This window comes from Bos taurus, chromosome 16 (genome assembly GCF_002263795.3).
Source record: "Bos taurus isolate L1 Dominette 01449 registration number 42190680 breed Hereford chromosome 16, ARS-UCD2.0, whole genome shotgun sequence".
Lineage (NCBI taxonomy): Eukaryota > Metazoa > Chordata > Mammalia > Artiodactyla > Bovidae > Bos > Bos taurus.
In genome coordinates, this window is record NC_037343.1 from 49231745 (window position 1) to 49253804 (window position 22060).

At 50.1% G+C, this 22060-nt stretch overlaps 1 protein-coding gene and 1 non-coding gene across 5 annotated transcripts in view; both read left to right on the forward strand.

Moving 5' to 3' along the window:
• Positions 1-22060, forward strand: part of CEP104 (centrosomal protein 104) — a 40279-nt gene that overhangs the window by 3465 nt on the left and 14754 nt on the right. For 2 of the 4 annotated variants that reach the window (XM_002694118.7, XM_015475183.3), the window contains exons 2-12: positions 126-251; positions 11705-11878; positions 12266-12404; positions 13509-13571; positions 13856-13932; positions 16624-16792; positions 17182-17337; positions 18165-18392; positions 19496-19693; positions 20361-20528; positions 21153-21326. In XM_002694118.7, the coding sequence (XP_002694164.1) occupies positions 139-251; positions 11705-11878; positions 12266-12404; positions 13509-13571; positions 13856-13932; positions 16624-16792; positions 17182-17337; positions 18165-18392; positions 19496-19693; positions 20361-20528; positions 21153-21326 (1659 nt within the window). In that variant the 5' untranslated portion in view covers positions 126-138. The remainder of the gene's footprint in view (positions 1-125; positions 252-11704; positions 11879-12265; positions 12405-13508; positions 13572-13855; positions 13933-16623; positions 16793-17181; positions 17338-18164; positions 18393-19495; positions 19694-20360; positions 20529-21152; positions 21327-22060) is intronic. The other 2 variants (XM_024976780.2, XM_010813401.4) reach the window with 2 other exon arrangements.
• Positions 4161-4235, forward strand: MIR2320 (microRNA mir-2320). Its single transcript, NR_030869.1, has one exon. It is a non-coding gene; the product is annotated as a microRNA mir-2320 (primary transcript).

Genomic DNA, 22060 nt, shown 5'->3' on the forward strand with positions numbered 1-22060 from the left:
TGGGCTGTGAATTACTTGTGTGTCAGCGAGGCGAGAACTAACATGTAAGTGACACTTGTGACAGTGTCACTGTGTGCCCCTGAGTCCCTCAATTTTGAAGCCATCTCTCCTGCTCTCGCACACAGCCCGGCTCGCAGAATGCCCCACAAGATTGGATTTGTCGTCGTCAGCTCATCTGGACACGAAGACGGCTTCAGTGCCCGGGAACTGATGATCCACGCACCGACCGTCAGCGGGTGGAGGTCACCGAGGTGGGCAGGATGAGGGACCGTGGAGGGTGGGTTGTCAGGGGCACGTGGGCTCTCTCGGTCTAAGTGCTAATGTTGTTACAACTCAGATGCAGGACCACGCAAGGGTAGGGTTGGTAGGGTTGTGCCGCCGCCTCACCCATCTAGTTACATGCGGGACTCTTTTTTTTCTGTTTTTAATGAAAATTTGTTGAAACTTTTCCTCTTTAACCCACATTCACTTAAGTGTGCACATACGGAAAAGTAGAAGAACTGCCTGCACCCCCAGCCCCCCTCCCGCACCCAGTTCCCTGATTGAGGGCCAGTCGGCGTTCTCTGTGCTGGGTGGTAAGGATTTTGCATCTCACCGCTATCATGTAATATAGGACCTCAACCCAGAAAGTCTCTTTCAGATTCGTCTAGAATGTTTATTTGTACACCTTTAAAAATGCTCGTTACTTGAGTGATGTAACACTAGTGAGTGTTTTTCAGAAACGTTTTCCCAAGAAACCTTCTTTCTTCCCCAGAGGTGGGGCAGAGTTGGTTATTGGGCTGCCCCGGGGCTTGATCGGGCTTCCCAAGTGTTGTCAGCGTCGGCCACCTGAGGCCGCTCACCTCCTGGGTCCGCGCTCCTCGAGCCTGGTGTTCCAGGTGCCAGTAGAAGGCTGACTGTTGCTCCTAAGTCACGAGTGTGTGAATCTGTATGACATTTACACTCAGGCATGTACTCGTGACTTACATTTACTCAGGAGGTATATTGCTGAAAAGTTGAATGCAAATCCCATTTAAAATTCAGACGCGTTTTCCTTTCGGAGTTTTTCAGAAATGATCATGCAAAACAAAATTTAAAGTAACATGACAGTTCCAAATTTTATAATGGTTCTGACCCCTGACTTGGGCCTGAACGTAGCCAGCTGAACAAATGAAAGGACCGTGGGATATCAGGTGAACATTTTTGCAACCAGTGCTCTTGCTCCCTGATTTTCTGTAATTGGGTTTCTACCTCTCCTGGAACATTTATCCATGTGCAGTAGGCGGTATTTGCTGTCATTCCAACACCTCCTTACTCAGCAAATAGGTAACTGGGGGCCATGCACTCTTTAGCCAGTAAGTTAAGTGATCACCATTGGGCGGCTACTCCTTTGGCTATGGAATCGGCCAGCTCTTCTAATGGTGGGAAGAGGTTTCTGATCATGTTCGTTGGCACCTACTGTGATGGGAGGAGAAGGACTCTCCCTACAGAGGCAAACCCAGGGTCATATACTGTGCCTCCGAGAAGCTCCATATAAGGCAGCTAAGGAGGTTTAATAGGGTGGATCCATGGGGGGTTTCTATTTTGTTATGAAGAGAAAATAGAACAGCGAATATAGCAAAAGCACGCTGTTTTTCTACACTCCAGCTATGGAGACAACGAGGTGTCCAAGCATGGGGCCATTACCCGGACTTCCACATGTGAAAGTAGCCAGGAGGAGATGTAGGACCCCCTCCTCAGGAGCGGCATTTGTGGGCTCGTTTGTCCATATCAAGGAGTCATTAGCGTCATTCAGCCAAGCCTCAAATACGACGTTATCACATACTGAGAGTCTTCCTAAATACAGGGGTATGACAGCCAGCTAACACATGGTCTGACTCACGTCGGCTACTCCAGTGTCGTCTGCATGTATATCCAAGAGAACTTGAATTAAGCCACATAACAGGGCACATGAATTTCGTATTCTCACCTTATAAAAGGGCCCTACAGAACAGTTAGGTACAGAGTGGCATTGGGATTCCAGAGAAGTCACTTACATGGTGAGTAAGGGGTCACTTCTGTCATGGACAGGTCAAGGTTTCTGGTGACAAATCCAACAATCAGAAAGGCACCCCTCTTTCACAGGAGATTGGGAAACGTGTACAAAAGTGGTGTCTGTCCAAGGAAGAGCAGGGGAAATAAAGTTAGCAGCAACGGTGAGAAAAGGGCATAGGGGCCTGGTCAGTCCTGGTCATCCGTCTCGTCAGATGTTGTCTGCTTCCATTCCTGGAAATTGGTGCTTTCACATCACCACTTGTTGGTGTGCAGGGCCATCCACTCAGGGCTTGGTGCTCTCTCTAGGTGTGACATGAATCCAGGAGCTTAGCAGCACAAGGGTTGATTAGCAGTACCTGATGGGGCCTTTCGAGTGAGGTTGAAGGGAGTCCTTCTGGAGGTGTCTTTTCCAGAAGGTGAAATCTCTAGGTTGCAAGGTGTGATGCTCACAGCATTCGTCTCCTGGGAGCCTGCTGTGAGAAGGTTATGCTATTAAAGCATGATTGCTGTCAGTGGAAGCAGTAAGGCCCTTGCAGTATTGAAGCACGTCTCTGTTTATCAGCTGTAGGTCAGAAGAGGCAGGACTGGCTGTCCTGGGCATCCTCTGACCATCTCAATGGGTGAGTGTTTGAGTTCCCAAAGGAGTGGATCTAGGGGTTTATAGGGACTAACAGCGATGCTTTTGGCCAAGGAATTTGGAAGATCTCTACAAATGTTGCCAATTGGGTCTTAGTAATGTCGTTAATGCATTAGATTAGCCCTGTGGATTGAGGATGGTAAGACAGTAAAAGTGTAAAACCGACCAGACAGCACAGACCCACCTGTCCAAGTGTTCAGCTACTGAAGTTCAAGGGGTTCCCCTGGTATAGATGGTCTTTTCTAACAGGATCTCAGCCACAGAAGAAGCAGTAGCCTGTCTACAGAGGAAAGTTTCAGTCCAGTGAGAAAATGTGCAGCTCATAACTAAACATGTTTATGTCCCTGAGATGGGAACAGCTGAATAAAATCCCTTTGCCAGTCCTCACATGGCCCGTGAGCATTTTAATGCAGTGCAGACAGGCTTTCCTGGATTAAGTTTCAGACAGATGAACAAGCAAGGGGGGCGCTTTTCACAGCCTTAGTAGTATTGTCCCTCCAATACTGGCTCGTGAGCTCTGTCGTTTTTCCAGTAGACAGTGGCATCATGCATGTACAGTGGGCACTGATGGGGACTCTGGAGCTTCTGCTAGGACCAGATTGTGGTTTGGCCTAAACCAAGAGTTCTCTTTTTATCAAGTCAACAGTTATTCAGTTCCCAATGTTGTTTTTCCTTTTCTGGGGCCAGTTGTTGGGCATTTCTAGTCAGCGTTCCCAAATTGTCCTCTGGGGCACATGGGGCTGTCCCTTTGGACCACGATAGAGGTTTAGCCAGAGGTTCCTTTGAGAGCAGCGTTTTGGCAGAAACGCCAGCAAGGTTGTTTCCTTTCACTTCCAGGGAGTCAAGTCAGGAATGCCCAGGGACCTTGACAGCAGCCAGGGCAGGTGGCATGGGTATGACATCTAATAAATCTCAGACATAAGAGCCATTTTAAACTTTATTCCCATCAGAGGTAGGTCAACCTTGCTGTTCCCATATCATCCCAAAGTCATGGGCAACTGCACAGGCCTACAGGCTCTGAGTATAAATGCCAGTGGTTTTGCCCGTGGCTGCACCCCGAGTGCCAGTGAGAGGGTGTGCTTCCTCCTGTTGGGCTGAAGCAGACAATGGTATCGGTGCTGCCTTGACAGTTTTGAGAGGCGCTGCGGCAGCAGCCCCACGTGGTATCTGCCTTTTCATCCTGTGAATAAGAACCTTAGTAAACCACGGGAAATCTGCATTGGCCAGCGGAGTCTCCTGTGAGTTACTGCAGAGTCAAAGGGATGTGTTGGTGTGAGCCGTCTGAAGGAGTTTTGTCGGTGAAGCGGGAGAGGAGTAGCAGGGGTGAGGTTATTACAGCAGGAGTGAGTTATTCAGGAGCAGTCAGAAGGAGGGTTTCCAGGAAGTAAGACGGCTGGCGGGCCAGCATGGTGAGGATTCGAGAGAGCTTCAACTGCACAGGCTACAGAGATGGTTAGAGGAACCCGGGGATTAGTTTTTGGTGCCCGGAGTGGCTCTGAGACAAGGGGGCTGTCCCCATGGCACAGGGTCCAGCTGTCGGCCGTGATACCCGATGGGTCGATGATGGTCCCTGTGTTTTGGGGCGAGTACTCCAAGGGTGTTTCCCCCTTCCTCATGTCAGAGAGGAAGAAAGGAAACTGATAACTGGGATGTCCAAGGGCAGGGCCCTTATTAAACTTCTCTTTAAGGCTCCAAAGGCAGTATCATCCTGATCTCCCCAAATAAAAGGACCAAGTTTGTTGGTTTTTAGAAAACATATACGGGCTGGGCCTTAAGAGAGAAATTTGGAATTCAGTTTTGACAGCAGCTAGCTACCCAAAACACCTTGTAATTGGACTGAGTTTCAGGTTTGGGGAAGTTGAAAATACTGTGAAGCCTACAGGAATCTAAATGTGGCCTCATTCTAAGATCAGGTGCCCTAAATACTGAACCTAAGTTTGAGCAAATGGCAGTTTTTCCTTAGAGACCTTGTGTCCCTTTAAAAGGTTTAACAAGTGAATGCTGTCTTCCTGTGAAGTTTTAGAGGAGAGCACAGAAGCAAACCATCCATATATTTTAACAAAGTAGAGCGTACAGAAAACTTTATTGTCCAGATGAGCCTTTAAGTTTGGAGAAGTAAGAGGGACTTTCAGGGCCTTTCCTGGTGGTCCAGTGGTTAAGACTCATCCTCAGGAAGCAGTCCACAGAGCAGTCACAGGGTGATTCTGCTCCTGGTAAGAACGGATGCCGGTCTTAGATGGATTTAGGGACCACAGGGTGCCAGGGGTAACGACGTTATGCATTCCAGAGATCCTGGACAGACCTCCATGCTCAGCCATTGCATTTCTCACGGGCGAAACAATGCTGCAGGGACTGGTACGAGCGAGCATGTGGCCCTGGCTTTGAAATCTTCTGCTATGGACTTGATGCCTCTAAGGACCTCTGTTTAATTATAAGGTATTGATTAATTCTGGGGAGAAGTTTTGAGGGATATATTTAAATATTAATAGGAGAACACTGGATTCAGTGAATTTCAGTTGAAGATTTTTCATATAAGGAGAGCAGTAGCCAATCCAGTGGTGACCAGTGATTAGTGTCCTTGAAATCAGCTCTAGTACATCTGAGACCGAGCAAGTAAAAGATAGTGGAGGTCTTTCATTTCACCTGGTTGGCTATTTTGATGGCCAACAGTTCCAATTCTAGACCTGTTTCCCCCTTCAGGAGAAAGACATTCCAGGATGGCACTTTCCTGAGAAATCTCTGCCCCTGCTCGAATAGGGGTGAGAGAACTGAAGGAGGAAAGAGTACGTGTCTCTCAAACAGCCTGGACGAAAGGGATCAGCTTCCAAGATGGGGACCTTCTGGGGTTTGTTAGCAATCCCCTGCTTTTGCAGCTGTTCAGCACTCTGAGGCAGGAGCTGCCTGAGAGCAGTGGGCTGAGCACCGAGAGTGTGGCTCTGGTGTCAGTGAGGACACAGATTCCTTCCCAGTCTGGAGGGTGGTTTCTCCAAGCCAATTAGAAGGTTTGGGAAGAATACCTGTGGTTCCTCAGAGCCTGGTGCTTGGGTTAAGAGGACATGGAAAGGTTGTTTGGAGCGTGGAAGGCACCTGCAGTGCCTAAGCCCTAAAGGTCTTTTTGTTTTTTTCCCCCAATGTCCTGGCTTTTTGCAGTAATAGCAGAGACCAGGGGTTTTGTTTTTGTTCGGAGGTGTGACGGGGGCTCTATTTGTTGAAGATTAAGGATGTTAGTGGCTTTCCTTTTGGTTGACTCATCCAGGGCTCAAACAAGCTGGTCTACCAAAGTAACCAGACCTGGAGTGGACATGGTTTTCCATTCCATCCTGGTCCTTTTAACTGAAAGAGAATTCCTATTCAGCCCATTTATGAACACAGAGTTGGAGGCAACCCAAATGGATTCAATATCCAAAAGAAGACCCGTCATTCTCAAGTCAACTATAGTGGTCGTGAGCAGGCTTTATAAGTTTCTGCATGCAAGCCTGAATTTTGTCCCAATCATCAAGATTAAGAAAACCTTTGGAAACTGTTCTGTGAAAATTTCTAGCAAGTTCTTGGGTTTCCTGCTGTCAGTCAGAGTCTGTTTCTCCAAATCCTTTTCAGGATTTTCCCATCAGGCAAGTTTCACGCGATGTCAGGCCTGATGGACATAAACGTGAGAAGCTAGGTTGCTAAGTTCAGAAGTGTGCTGGACTCCTCAGCAAATGCATGGGGGTCCTCAGTTCCTTTGGGAGAATCTCTGACTGTAGCTCAAAGTTCAGCTTTAGTCCAGGGACCATTAAGAACCTAGGGATTTAGCATCTGGACCCCTAAAAGGCTTAGCTTTCAAGGGGCAGGATTTAAGTTCAGGGAAGGGGGAAATGGGGAGGGGTTTGGAGAAAAAGGGAAGTTCAGCCAGAGGGGTGGGGGTTGAGGGGTGCAGAGGAGCAGACAGTGAGCAGAAGGGGAGGGAAAGCAGCACAGGGTAGGGGCAGGGGCCTCAGAAGCCGGCTTGTCTTCTTTCGATTGTTTGTTTGCCCCCACTAGCCTAGGAGTGATATTTTGTAAAGAGGCAATTTTTGAGTCCAGAATGTGTTTGGAAGCTCCAAGATATCAATTAAAATAAGCATCCCAATAAGGCTTTTTCATTTGGTTCTGAGAGAAATAGGATTGGGGCAGTTGAAAGTTCCCCAAAATGGCTGTTGATATTCTGAATTACGTGGGGGTGAAGTCAGTCCATTTAGTTAAAAATGTGCCTGAGGAAGGACCATAGTTTTTAAACGTAAAACCAACCAGGATCCCTGAAAGGAAGGCTGTCCCTGAAGTATTTAGGTGACCAGTGTCCCATTTCTCAGCTTTTTTCAAGAGCAAAAGAAAAATCCCTAAATAGTCTGATTTCAATGGAATTTTACCAAAATTCCAGCACACTTCCAGCAGGGACGACAAGTTGGGGAGTACCAGCCAAAGGGGAGCCTGGTGGGAGTCTGTGGGGTCAAAAAGAATCGGGCACACTTAGCAACTAAACAACAACAACCCCCCAGAAGGACAAAGCCATCCCAAAAAGAAAAAAGGCAGGTCCTGGGTAAAGCCAAGAGCCTAGCCAAAAGGAGCAGCTCGACCTGAGAGGAGCCTTGCTGGCTGGCCTGGAAGGAGGAGGACTTGAAGGAGGGGAGCATGGGGCAAGGGCAGGGCCCCCTGCAGTTCCACGGTTCATCTCTGCCAGACCCCACTTCTTTTTTTTTTTTTTTTTGATATAAATTTATTTTAACTGGAGGCTAATTACTTTACAATATTATAGTAGTTTTGCCATACATTGACATGAATCCACCACAAGTGTACATGTGTTCCCCATCCTGAACCCCCCTCCCACTTCCCTCCCCATCTCATCCCTCTGGGTCATCCCAGTGCACTAGCCCCGAGCACCCTGTCTCATGCATCGAACCTGGACTGGAGATTCGTTTCACATATGATATTATACATGTTTCAATGCCGTTCTCCCAAATCATCCCCCCCCCCACAGAGTCCAAAAGACTGTTCTATACATCTGTGTCTCTTTTGCTGTCTCGCATACAGGGTTATCGTTACCATCTTACTAAATTCCATATATATGCATTAGTATACTGTATTGGTGTTTTTCTCTCTGGTTTACTTCACTCTGTATAATAGGCTCCAGTTTCATCCACCTCATTAGAACTGATTCAAATGTATTCTTTTTAATGGCTGAGTAATACTCCATTGTGTATATGTACCACAGCTTTCTTATCCATTCATCTGCTGATGGACATCTAGGTTGCTTCCATGCCCTGGCTATTATAAACAGTGCTGCGATGAACATTGGGGTACATGTGTCTCTTTAAATTCTGGTTTCCTCGGTGTGTATGCCCAGCAGTGGGATTGCTGGATTATATGGCAGTTCTATTTCCAGTTTTTTAAGGAATCTCCACACTGTTCTCCATAGTGGCTGTACTAGTTTGCATTCCCACCAACAGTGTAAAAGAGGGTTCCCTTTTCTCCACACCCTCTCCAGCATTTATTGTTTGTAGACTTTTGGATCACAGCCATTCTGACTGGCATGAGATGGTACCTCATAGTGGTTTTGATTTCCATTTCTCTGATAATGAGTGATGTTGAGCATCTTTTCATGTGTTTGTTATCCATCTGTATGTCTTCTTTGGAGAAATGTCTATTTAGTTCTTTGGCCCATTGTTTGATTGGGTCATTTATTTTTCTGGAATTGAGCTGCAGGAGTTGCTTGTATATTTTTGAGACTAATTCTTTGTCCGTTGCTTTGGTTGCTATTATTTTCTCCCATTCTGAAGGCTGTCTTTTCACCTTGCTTATAGTTTCCTTTGTTGTGCAAAAGCGTTTAAGTTTAATCAGGTCCAATTTATTTATTTTTGCTTTTATTTCCAATATTCTGGGAGGTGCAGACCCCACTTCTGAACACCGTGTGACGTAAGCCTTAAATAAAGCAGTCAGTTGTTTTACCCGCGGAATGAGCTGATTGCAGAATGGCAGAGAAATTGCTTTTGGGACAGGCACGCTGGGGAGAGTATGGGTGAATCGGGACAAAGGAGAGAGAAGAACCTCACTTTATAGGGAAGAGGAGCAACTGGCAGGGGCTGCTCTGAAGCACAGTCCACTGGAGGAGAGAGGAGATCAGGGTGATGACGGTGTCTCTGTGGCTGGGGTGAAGGGAGGGCGTGCCTAAGGCTCCCCTCAGGGACCCAGCTCCATTTTATTTTTTGTATGTCAATTTAAAAAATTTTTTAGAACTTTTTATTTTGTGTTGAGGTATAGCTGTTTAACGATGTTGTGATAATTTCAGGTGAACAGGAAGGGCCTCAGCCATACATATACACGTATCCATTCTCCCCAAACTCTCCTCCCTTCCAGGCTGCCGCATAACATTGAGCAGAGTTCTCTCTGCCATACAGTAGGTCCTTGTTGATTATTTCCTTTAAATATAGCGATGTGTACAGGTCCATCCCACGCTCCCTAACTGTCCCTTCCTCCGCACCTCCCCAGCAACGGTAGTTCATTCTCTAAGTCTGTGAGTCTCTTTCTATTTTGTAAGTAAGTTCATTTGTATCATTTCTTTTTAGAGTCCACATATAAGGAATGTCATATGATATTTCTCCCTCTTTGTCTGACTTACTTCACTCAGTATGACTCTCTCTAGGTCCATCCATGTCCTGCAAATGACATTATTTCATTCTTTTTAATGACTGAGTAGTATTCCATTGTATACATGTAGCATATCTTCTTTATCCATTCCTGTGTCTTGGCCATTGTAAACAGTGCTGCAGTGAACACTGGGGTGCATGTATCCTTTTGATCATGTTTTTCTCCAGGTACGTGCCCAGGAGTGGGATTTCAGGGTCGTATGGTAGCTCTAGTTTTAGTTTTTTAGGGAACCTCCATACTGTTCTCCATGGTGTCCATACCAATTTACATTCCCACCTACTGTGTAGGAGGGTTCCCTTCTCTGCACTCCTTCCCCAGCATTTATTCGTGGATTTTTTTGATGATAATCATTGTGGCTGATGTGAGGTGATGTCTCATTGTAGGTTTGATTTGCGTTGCTCTAATGATCAGTGATGCGGAGCATCTTTCCATGCGCCTGTTGGTCATCTGTTGTATGTCCTCTCTGGAGAAAGGTCTGCTCAGGTCTTCTCTGGCTCCATTTTGCATGGGGTTTCCCTTCATTGCTTTTACAATGTATTGTCCTTTCTTTTAATCAGTTTGAGGGGTAGTGTTGATTCATCTATAAACTCTCAATAAGCTACCTTTGAATAGCTAAATCATAGCCTTTTTTTTTTTTTTTTGGTTGCACTGCATGGTTTACAGGATCTTCATTTCCCAATAGGCATGGACAGGCATCAGACTCTGGCCACAGCAGTAAAAACGTCGAGTCCTAACCACTGTACCACCAGGGAATTCCCATAGCTTTTTTTTTTTTGAAGGGTTTTAAAATACACAACTTCAAAATTTTGTCAGTAGTCTTAGTTTTCCTTAAACAATTTTGTAGTTGTTTTTTTTAATAATAAAGGATTTTTTTCACACAGATTACTGCGTCCCTATGTCTAGAATGGTCTCACCACCAATTACAGTGTCTGTGCCCTGCATTGAGAAACAGTAAACATCATAAATGTCTACAGCAGCCTTGGCCGAAGGGTATTCGAAGCTCGAGTTGCTAGGTTCCCCATTTCCTGGCTGTCCTGCCCCACATGTGTCTTTTTTAACAAAAGTGGCAATTTTGAAAACTCAGTATTAGGAAACCCCAGGGATCTCACCCCCAGAATAAGAGTGTTCTGTCTGTCGTCACTGGCCCCACTTTCTCAGTCAAACACAGAAGTGCCCAGAGCCCCATCTGCTCAGCCTAACGTTCCTCCCTGTGCACTCCTTCTGTCAGGACGGGCAGGAGGCTGGCAGGCGGGGCGGGGAGCTGGACGGGGAGCGTGTTCGTCTGTGTGGTGTCTCACGCCTCTCGGATGCCTGTGTGCAGTGTCAGGTCACCTGTGAGGTGCGCAAGTTCAGGCTCAGGGTGGTGTGTGCTTGGGGTTCCTCCCCGAGGGGAGGTTTTCAAAGCCATGGGGTCGGGGGTATGCCCCACGCACGGCGAGTCTGCATAGGGAAGGGAGCCTGGAACCCTACCCAGGGCATAGACAGGACAGGAAGGGCCAGGTCAGGACCAGAAGGTGCATGTCGTACTTGGCCTCGTGGAGGTCAGTGACCTGTGATGTTGGCTGAGGGGGAAGCTAAGAAATGAGATGGGGCCAGGAGAGCAGGGATGGGTCACAGGAGGCTCCCTGGGCCATCTGGCGTGTGTGTGTAGCTGTCTGGAGGGGTGTAGTGAGGAGATGGGAGGAGAGGCGGGAGAGGGCCATGCGGGCCAGCCGCCAGGTCACCGCTGCGCTCTCAGGCATCGTGACGTGTGCTGGAGGGGCCCTGCCTACTGCCCCATCCTCAGGACTTCCCCGGCTCCAGTAGCCCCTGGACACCTGCTGCTGGGCACACCCAGCCTGGCCTGCTCGGCACACGCCCCACCCACTGTCAAAGCCTAGTGTTGTCTCCCTGGTCATGATTATGTACTGCGCATTGAGGTTTCTGACGGCTGTGTGCCTTCTGAGCAAAACTGACGCTCCAGTGGGGTCAACCATAGGCTTCTCCTCCAGGCTGCTGAAACAAGTGTGAGAGGCACTCAGGACATATTGCTCATTGCTCACTCCACTCGGGACTCTATAAAGCGAAGGGTTTCCCCAAGTGTGTGGGTTCCAGCAGGAAATCCTCTGGCTCACTTGGACAGCCTCTTGTTTATCTCGTGTGTCTATCTCATGATAAACTTTGGGTTTCATTTCAAACCACAAACTAGCCGCTCCAAGTTTGATTCACTCTGGGGGCCCGGCAGACCCCACTCTGAGTTCCAGCTGTGACTGGAAGGCTTTGAGGGGGCCAGGACCAGGGCCCCTGCAGCGTCAGAACCCACAGAGCTGCCCCATTACCTGGACGTGTGGCTGGGGACTGCCTGAAACCCTCCATGGTGATCCTGCAGGAAAACAGGACTGTGCTTGCTTTCAGGTTTTGCCAGTTCCCACAAGAAATTGTTCTTCAGATGGTGGAGCGTTGTCGAATAAGGAAGCTGCAGCTGCTCGCGCATCAGTACATGATCCCCAGCAAAGTTGAGTTCTACATCAGTGAGAGCCTGCCCGAGTACTTCACCCCGTATCAAGCAGAGCGGTTCCGGAGGCTTGGGTAAGGGTGGAATTTAGCGTGTATAGTGGGGATGTCTAGCCTGAACAGTTTTGCCTCAAAGTGGGTAAACACTGCGGCATCCCCCTTGCCGTGGTGCTTGCTCACACCCTCACGTGTGGGTCCGGATCTCACAGCTTGTGCACACCTGCTGCATGCCAAGCGTGTTCACTGAGCAGCGTTCCCGCTGATCGGTCGTGTTCAGGCTGCTTTTCAGATGCAGAACTTGTCTGGAGAACACTGTTTAGAGTTTGACTTCTGGACTTTGCCCAGGCTTTGGTTTTCCTTTCATTCCAAGCCTACCTTGCCTTGGAACCTGGGGGATTCACTGGGAGCCAAGGACAGCGTTTCTGCACCGACGTGGTTCCGTAGGTGTGTTCTTTCTTCCAGCTACGTGTCTCTCTGTGACAATGAGAAGACAGGCTGCAAAGCCCGGGAACTGAAGTCGGTGTATGTGGACGCAGTGGGGCAGTTTCTGAAGCTCATCTTTCACCAAAACCACGTCAACAAGTACAATGTGTATAACCAGGTGAGACGCATGGGCCTGCCCCTCAGTGGTGTCTCCCCTCATAGAAGAACCTGCACTCTTCCTTCAGGGTGCTGTCTGTGGGGCAGTGCTAGGCTCGCTGGAGCTGTTCCTCCGATTCAGGGCCACCAGTCACATGTGGCCGTGTATGCTGGGGGCGTGACTGGTCCACGGGCATGGGCTGTGTGTGTCACCCAGACTCAGTAACAAGATGAGACATTTTGGATGTATTAAGTTTAAATATATTGTTACAATCAATTTTATCTGTTTCTTTTAAACTTTGTTTTACTCTGCCAAGGAGAAAACTTAAAATTATCTGTGTGGCATCATATTTCTATTGGACAACACTGTTCTAGGTAGACTTTTGTAAGGTAAATATCCTGATGGAAATTGGGAAGGTGATTTCATGTGGCAAGCAGTCCAGAATCTCTCTGGTTCCCTTTCTGTTGCTTTGGCATAATTAACACAGTGGAAATCAGAGGCATCAGAGCAGTCTTTTTAATTGAAGCAGATATTTATAACACTCCTTGCCCCTTCCAGAGGCACGCAAGTGTTCCAGCCAGTCAGAGTTTATGCTGAGCAGGTGAGCTGGAGGAGAGTCTGAGACAGAGTCAGGTGCCTTGTCCATGCATGACAGCAGAGTTCTAAACCGTCTCTTTCCTCCACTTCCTCTCCTTGTTCACCAGGGGTTCCTTGGGTTTTAGCTCAGCCTCAGTGATTCTCAAGGGCAGGGGCATGTCATGGGAGAATCACTGCCTCGGACAAACTGAGCTGCGTTAATGTCGGTTTTCATTCATTGTCTAACTTACCACCATCAGGTAGATATGATCCCATTCTTAACTCAGGTGGATGTTTCAATATAAGGCTGCATTGAAACTTTGTTACTGTTTTAACATCCTTCAAACATTAAAATAGCTACTTGATTCAACATTAGAATATTATGTAATTTGAAAATCATTAATAATTCTACGTTAGCATGAGATTTTGCAATTAGTGCATTTAGATGTACATCATCCCATTTGATGACAGGATGAATCAGAGTGTTATAAAGGGGTTAAGTCCTGTCTAACATTTATACTTAATTTCTGTTGGTGAATTCTCTCTTAGGTTGCTTTGGTTGCAGTAAATATCATTGGAGACCCTGCAGACTTTGGTGATGAAAGCAATATTGTAAGTAGGGGAAGTTTCATTCCTAAAGAGAGACATTTATTTCTAACAAGGAGGGGTCATTCATTTTTGTCACAAAAGTGTCATCCTATAAATTTTCACAGAAGTGTCTGGTGACCAGCTCGCAGGTGATTTTTCAGCAGCTGTTGTTTTAAACTTTCCTTTGCTCGAGAAGTTTAGTTGTCCCGCCAGCAAACGGGATCACCAAAGCCCCTTCATATCATATCATCCCTTTGTTTTACGTTGTTCCTTTTCCTCTGAGATACTAAGCGGAACTTCCCCCACAGACCTCCAGAGAGAAGCTGATTGATCACTACCTGGGGCACAATGCGGAGGACCCAGCTCTTGAAGGAACTTGCTCTGGGTAAGAGCCCCGCCCACCCCAGGCCGTAAACTTCTGGGACTTCCTCCCTGGAAGCCAGCTCTAAAGGACCCTGGACTCGGGGGCCCCAAAGCGCGGTCTGGAGCTGAATAAGCCGCTGATGGGATTGTCGTGAATACACTGCAGATTAAGGTCACCCTTCTGTTTAGCACATTTCATTCAGCACCCTTCAGAGAGGACTTCATTTCCTGTGTGGTTCAGTATCACCAAACAAAAGAGCCGTCAGCCATCCTTTGATGTTTTAGTGGCACAGGTAAATTCATAGACGGAACAATTGACCAAGATTGTCAGTTACTGAGCTTCATCCTCCCTCTGCTCAGAGCTTCAGTCCTTAAGGGAGTGAGACCTGCCCGTCTCCAGGTTCTCCTGCGCGCCTCTGCCCGTCTCCAGGTTCTCCCGAGCGCCTCTCCACGCTCTGCATGCGCGCAGTTGTGCAAGACTTAGCCATCCTGCTGCCTCTTTAGCAGGTCAGGCTTGGAGGGCAGAGCTGAGGGTACAGCTCTTTCCTCCCTGTGTCCCAGCACCTCTCTGGGACCAAGTCCTCAGCACCCTGCCTAACAGCACCCAGCCTAAGGAGAGAGGAATTCAAAATGACACCCAGGGCCCCATTTCTGACAGCAGCTCCCCAAGAGTGAAAGGATAAGATGCTTAGAAAAGATAAGATGCCTCGATATTAGTAGATGGTGTTTGCCCATGACCTGTGGTGTGTGTCACTCCATGCTTACGGGCACGTGGTCAGAACAGCCGGCTCTTCTGTTTGCATCAGATGTGGGGTCGATTCTCCAGCCTGTCACTCGGAGCCACGGCGATACCAGTCATGCGCCCGGCAGACAGTGAACCCGTCCCCACAGAGCTCCCCAGCCCCTACAGGCCTGGGTTTCATGGTCCCCGCAGCCTGAGTGAGAGGCGGACCAGGGGTCGCCTCAGGTGGTGGTGTGCGTGGTGCCTTGGAGTGGAGGCCACGCTTACAGTTCAGTGTGTAAGAAGGCACAGTGCAGGGTGAGCCATCCCACCTACACAAGCCACGCAGATGCCTCCCCTTGTCAGGTTGGCATGAGGAGCACCTGGGGGAGGCGGGCACTGACAGCAGGTGCCGTCTCCGCTTCCTTCAGCATCGTGGTGGCACCACCTGCAGCTCTGCCCTCGTGAGCAGAGATGACCAAGCTCACTGATGGCTCAGTATCTCTGATAAAAGCCCTCTGGGGAACGGTGACTTCTGTTTAAATCAGTTCTTCTTCAAGTTAGCCACGGGGGACAGCAGACTGCAGCTTCCTGTCCTGCTGCACCCCCACCCAGGGTTTTCCTGAAGGTGAAGTGAGGTCTTAGCAGGTCATGGGCCACACCTGAGGCTGAGTCCACAGGCGCCACTGGGGCATTGTGAGTGATGGGCACTGCTGACGCTGGGTGTTCCAACATCATCTCAACCTCTGTAGGGTTCTATGGTAGAATGAAGTGTTGGTTTCATCTCTGGAGCTTCAGGGCAGAGCAAGTTAGATTTGAGAATATGGTATGTATTTAGGTAAAAATAGTCACTGTGACCTTGGGCACATGGAGACATTCTGCTGGTCAGTCCTCACTGAGGTTAACAGAGGTGCCACGGCCACCGTGCCTGCTGCTGTGCCCACCAGTACCTGAGTCAAGGCATGCAGAAATAGGATGATTTTGAAAGGGGACGTGGTCCCCTGTCCTGCTTGAATTTATCATTAATCAGCTAAACTTATGACAGATAACATCTTTAATAAGTTTCCCAGCACATAAGGACCCCCGAGCCAAAGTTAACAGGAAGTGTTTACGTCTGATTCCGCAGATGGGGAGGTTCTGAACCACGTCCCTAACTCTTCTGTTGAGGAGTTAGATCGGTGTCATGGTTCTAGACATCAGGCCCAGGAGCTGCTGTCCTGTCATAGAACTAGGAGGAAGGAATGGAGGTCAGAGTTCATGAGAAACCAGTCATTTAGATCATGTTTGGGTCATTTATTCCAGGAAGGATCTTTCTGATCTGCAGAACCGGGTGATGGTGTACAGTTGGACACCTTGATGTACAAGCCCAGTGGTAGCATCTTTAACACTTGTCACTGTTACTGTGGCATGAAATGGAAGCCTGGGCTCAGCCTGAGTCCCCCCAAATCAACCTCTGCAAGGCCAGGGCCTAGTCGTGGCCGGCTCTGATGTTGGTTTCCCAAGTCTCCAAATGATTCAGGAGCTGATTCTCGTGCACTGTCATGTCCCAGCACCCAGAGCAGAGCTGGGCACAGTCTGCATTTGAGATATCTGTTGAATGAGTGAGTGAGTGAATGAATGAGAGTGAATGTGAATGAGTGAATGAAATGAGTGAATATGAATGAGTGCATGAGTGAGAGAGTGAATGAGTGGGGAAAGAGGTGAGTGAATGAGTGAGTGACTGAGTGAGTGAATGAGAATGAACGAGTGGATGAGTGAGTGAGTGAGTAAGTGCATGAGCAAATGTGAACGAGTGAGTGAATGTGAACAAGTGAGTGAATGAGAATGAATGAGCGGGTGATAGATGAGAGAGTGAGTAAATGAGGTTTGTTGGCAGGAAATACCATAGGGGCGGGCATCTCCCATCTTTAGCCCTGAGTGTGTGGAGAGCACCTCCCCTGCAGTATCACGTAGATTAAAACTGGCTCTAAAATATTCTATTCTTTCCTGTAGGAAGTCTGATTATATCTCTCCACTAGACGACTTAGCCTTTGACATGTACCAGGACCCAGAAGTGGCACAGATCATCCGCCGGTTAGACGAACGGAAGCGTGAGGCCGTGCAGAAGGAGCGCTATGACTACGCCAAGAAGCTGAAACAAGCCATCGCTGACTTGCAGAAGGTACTGCCTCTGGGAAACAGCTCCTCTGCCACCCACGATAGGCTTTGTGTCTGATTACCCTGGCGCCTGCCCAGAGAAGGGCCAGGCCTCAGAAGGCCACAGGGTTAGCGTGGATTCAGGGGTGTAAGCAGATGAGAGAGACCACGAGCATGTAGTCCTGCAGAGCCCTCCTCAGGGCCGCATGCCATCTAAGGCAGCAGGAAGCTGAGATGCTTAAACCGCTGTGAGCTTGCAGGCGACCGTGGCCAGTCCCCTCCATTCCCTGTGTCCTTCCCCCGTCTCCCGGACATGAGGCTGGTCGCCCACACCGTCCTCGAACCGTTAACTTTGAAACGGTCTCTGCACTGGGAGCAAGTCTGTGAAACGAGAGCTGACGCTGTGTGCTCCAGGTAGGGGAGCGCCTGGGCAGGTACGAGGTGGAGAAGCGCTGTGCTGTGGAGAAGGAAGACTACGACCTGGCCAAGGAGAAGAAGCAGCAGATGGAGCGATTCCGCAGCCGCGTGTATGAGCAGCTGCAGCTGCACGAGCTGGTGGACGCCGAGCTGGTGGGTGGGGCCTGCAGCAGGACCCGGAGTTGGGGGGCCGGGAGAGCTATTCTCCGAATCCACACGGGTGGGCATCAGGGGCTCAGCCTTCACAGGCTCCTGCAGGAGGACTCCAATGATGGACATGGGGCAGGTCAGCTTGGAAGCCTCCCAGCAGATGGCTGTGTCTCCTGGTGGCAGCCCCACCCATGTGGTCCTGGGAAGCACAGGGAGAGGGGCCCCTGACAGCTCGGGCCAATAGGGGAGGGTCCCATGTCCAGACCCGTGTTCCAGGCCAGGAGACAGGCCTGGTGCCCAGGGGATAGCACAGGGAGTGCAGGCTCTAGCTGTCACTGCTGGCTCCTGGCCCCACTCCACCCGCCCCACTCTGTGGTCTCAAACTCATTCCTCATCCTCCCTGGGACTCAGTTTCCCCATTGTTTCCATGGCGGTGAGAACAAGGAACCTGAGATGTGGTCGTCTGCCTAAAGCACTTTCCGCCAGCCCAGCACACGACCACAGCTGAGCCCACTGCACTTGTTAGAGTGACATGAAGTAGCCTGCTCTGCAGACACACAGGGACCAGCACCGGCCGTGTGGGTCCAGCCCGGGTGCTCCCGCCCACCTGCAGCCTCCACGCTGCAGCGCCCACTCTGTGAGCAGCCACCCTGCTTTGGTACAGCGTCCCCTGAGTGATCCACACGGTAACATCAGGTAGTCGGGGGCCGTGACGTGGCCTTGTTAGTGCAGCTTCCACCTGTGTCTTCCCAAGCCAGCGCTCCCCTGGGGAACGAGGTGGGGTCTGTGTGGCGGGGACACTGGGAGCTGAACGGCCCATTTTCCCCCAGATGAGAAGGCCTCTCGACCTGCCCCTGCAGCCCCTGGCCTGTCCCAGCAGCCCCCACCACCAGCCGCCCATGCGCTCCCTGCCACAGCCAGAGGAAAGGGTGTCAGAAAACCGGCTTGCGGACCCTTTTCTTCAGGAGAAGCCTTCATCACACTGCCTGGACGTGTCTCCTCAGCGTCCCACAGTGGACCGGCCACCTCCCGCCACTGACCCCCCTCCCAAGACCCACGTAGGTAACTCAGGTTCCCGCCGTGGGCAGACATGGAGGCCCTGTGTCTTGTGGGGGCTTTCCTGGGGAACGAGTGTATCAGAGAACAAAAGCAGGGGGCCTCATTCCCCGCCCTGCATTCAGGAACACCGCCAGTGACTAAGACTGCCTCCTCTGAGCCTCTGCTGCTCTCTGCAAAGACGTGCTGCAGTGTGGGAGAGGGTGTTTCTGGGAATGAGTGAGGTTCCCGCCCTGACGGGATCTCAGGACAAGTCATGTACGAGGCCATCCCTGCTAGAGCTGCCTGTGTGGCAGATGGCAGAAAGCCTGTTTCCAATGGGCTACTGGTGTTTATAACTGGGAGTCTAAGAGTCCACATGGGTTTCAGGGTAGGTTTGACTCCTATCTTGCGGGTCCGCTTTCTTGGTTCCGGATGCCCTCTCAGTGGGCTGGACCTGTCCCAGGGGCCTCAGCTTCCGGTCTGGACATCTTGCCATCGGGGAGGTGGGGGAGGGTGGGCGGAATCTGTCCTACCCTGAGCCCATCCCCAGGCCCCAGGTTTACCCTGGTTAGACCGGCCTCATCACCTGGCAGCCTCATTGCTCATGTGGGTCACTGAGGACAGGCCACGGGAGGCCTCTGCTGAGGGCCGCAGGTTTGCAGGCGCTGGAAGGAGTGACAGAAGGACCCAGGGCTTCCACCACGTGTGTTAGTGCAGGGCTGCTGGACAATGGATGCGTTCAGAGGAGGCTTGATAGTTACAAGTAAACTAACGAACTGAGAAAATACCAGAGGTCTTTCCAGAAGAAGAATGTAATAAGTTTTACTCTAGTGGTCTTTTGGCTGTTGAAGTCTCTAGTGGTGAGCAGTAATTGTGGCAGAATCTAGATAGCTTGTTGATTAGGTCTGTAACAAGCTTAGAAGGGAATAGAAACTCCTGTCTGATTTTTTTCAGTTACACCCAATTCATAAATTATTCTAACCTGACGAGACTGATACTTCAGTAAAATACCATCGTTCAGACCAGACATGTCCCAGGCAGTCAGCCTATGGGTGTAGACAGGGATCAGCAGGCGAGGGGGGGACCCCACGCCAGGCCCTGTAGCTGCCCTGTCCTCCCACAGCCTGATTCCCTGCCCTACGATGAACGGCCTCTCCCCGTGACCCGCAAGCAGCTCGGGGCGGCGGTCTCCGAGGCAGAGAGGAGAGATGTGCTCGGCGACGAGGCTCGAAGGGCAGACACCGCAGGCGAGCCAGAGCCCCTGACGGAGAAGGCCTTGCGGGAAGCCAGCTCTGCTGTGGACGTGCTAGGAGAGGCCCTGGTAAGGAAAGAGGCCAATGGCGGGTGGGGTGGGCGGCTCCACAGGGCTCCTGGTCCTCTGCCGGTCCCACCCTTGTCCTCACCGTCCAGTGGGAACGTCCTGATGATCAGTCATCACGTGGGAGAGCACGAGCATCAGCTAGGATTTCAGGTCTCCTGATGGCGTCCCTTTGAGCCTGGCCTTTCTTTCTATTTATTTTTCTGTTTTAATTATTTGCCCACGCGCTACAGCATGGAGGATCCTGGCTCCCCAGCCAGAGATTGAACCTGCGTCCTCTGCCCTGAGAGGTGGACTTTTAACCACTGGACCACCAGGGACATCCCAACCAGGGCCTTTCCTTGCGGTGCTCACAGGCCTGGGGCCCAGACCCAGCTCCCGCCCGGAGCACTGCTGGCTCCAGGGTCGAGGACAGCAGAGCAAAGAAAATACCAGAGCGTCATTAGCCTCGAGAAGTTCTGTTGGAGCTTTTAATACTGTCCGTGTTTTAATGGACACAGACTTAAAACTTTCCATGCTAGGAGCAGTATTTCTCCAAACCCATGTACCCAGAGGGTGGAGGTCCTGTGTTTAGAAAAGCTGTGTCTTGTTGACACAAACCAAAGCCAGGGGTGCTAGGGTGGGGACAGGGCCAACCGCCCACCCTGAAGGCCGCCCCCTGCCCTCCCAGGTGGCCGGAGCCTACTCCAAGACGTGGTCGCACCGGGAGGACGCGCTCCTCACCCTGCATAAGCAGCTGACGGACACGCCCGTGGGCACCCCAAAAGAGGACCTGAAGAGCACGCTGAGGGCCGCCGTCTTCCTCGTCAGGAGAGCCATCCGCGACATCGTGACCCCAGTGAGTCCCGCCACCCCACAGGGGCCCCCATGTCTGCCGAGAGCTGCCGGGCCATCCCCTGGAGGTCAGGGTATCCCGGGAAGCAGCCTGGTCCACTCACTGTCATCACCAAGCACAAGGTCACTAGGGATGAAGACCTTGAGTAAGAAACCCGGTCGCCGAGGAGCCTGGGCTCTGTTCCCATGGGCCGTGCCCTCTGGCCCTGTGTGCACAGAGGCCTGGCCGCTGTACTGTTCACGCTACGTTCACGTTTGATCTTCCCGACACCTGAGGAACTTGGAGTTACCAGTGAACTTTCCTAACTCTGAAAGGGCCATAAGAATGAACATCCCCAGTTACACCATCGTCTGCATTCACACAGTACCTTATGCAGTTCAGCAGAAACGTCAGACCCTCGGTCTCAAGGGGCGGTGTCGGAGACCTCATAACACACAGAGATGAGCCCGTGCCCTCCGTGTGCAGGGAACTGTGTGCACAGCAGTTGGCAGTTGGCCATTTTCAGTCCTTCAGACAGCGTGTAGTTTTCAGTGTAACATTCCTGTTGATTACTGAGAGTAAATTTCATGTTTCTTTTTAGTGGAATTGAGTTGAGTGGCTTATCCGTGTTTCTCACTTTTTTCTTAGGTCTTTCAGGCATCTTTGAAACTGTTGAAAATGATAATTACACAGTATATTCCTAAACACAAACTGGGCAGACTTGAAACGGCTCACTGTGTGGAGAGGACGATTCCTGTCTTGCTCACGAGAACTGGAGACTCTTCTGCTCGCCTCCGGGTTATGGCTTCTAATTTTATTCAGGTACAGATTTCCCCAGGATGTTTGAAGCCATCAATAATAAACACATAACAGGAGATACTTGGCTTTCTTAGTATAGTACCTTACAAGGTCCCATCTGTTCAAGCCAGTCATAGGTTATGCCGTGTGATTCACCATCATAACTTCCTTCTCCTCTGACCCAGCAAAATGCTGCCTTAAACATGGCTACAATGTACAGTTTTTCTTTGTTTCTCTTATTTAGCATAGGCTTTTAATTTTAATAAATAAAAATATACGGAGAGCCAGACCAGAATAGAAAAGTGGAGTTAAAAATAATAATAAACAGGTCACAGTCTTGATGAAGTGCCTTTATTCTTTCCACCAACATGCCTCCTCTCGCCTGGGCACTGGGGGAGCCAAGGTGGATGTGAGCAGCTGGGAGTCTGGGGCCCACGCTGAGCCAGGCAGCACAGGAGTGTGCTTTGCTCTCTTGTCAGGAATCCATCTGGACCAGGAGACCTCAGGTTAAGGTGCAGGGTGTCTGTGAGCTCCTCCAAACGTGAACCCAGTGCCATGAGCAGGCCGGCTTTCTAGGGAAGGAAGCCAAAACTTCCATAGTTTCTCCACCAGGAAGAACCACCGATCTTGTTTTATTTAATGAACTAAAACGTTCAGGGAAAATGAGTGAGTGGCGTTATTTGGGGGAACTCTTTCAAAGGATGCATTGAACGTGCCCCTAATTGTTTCCAAGCCACGTTCACCTCCAGGACGGCAGT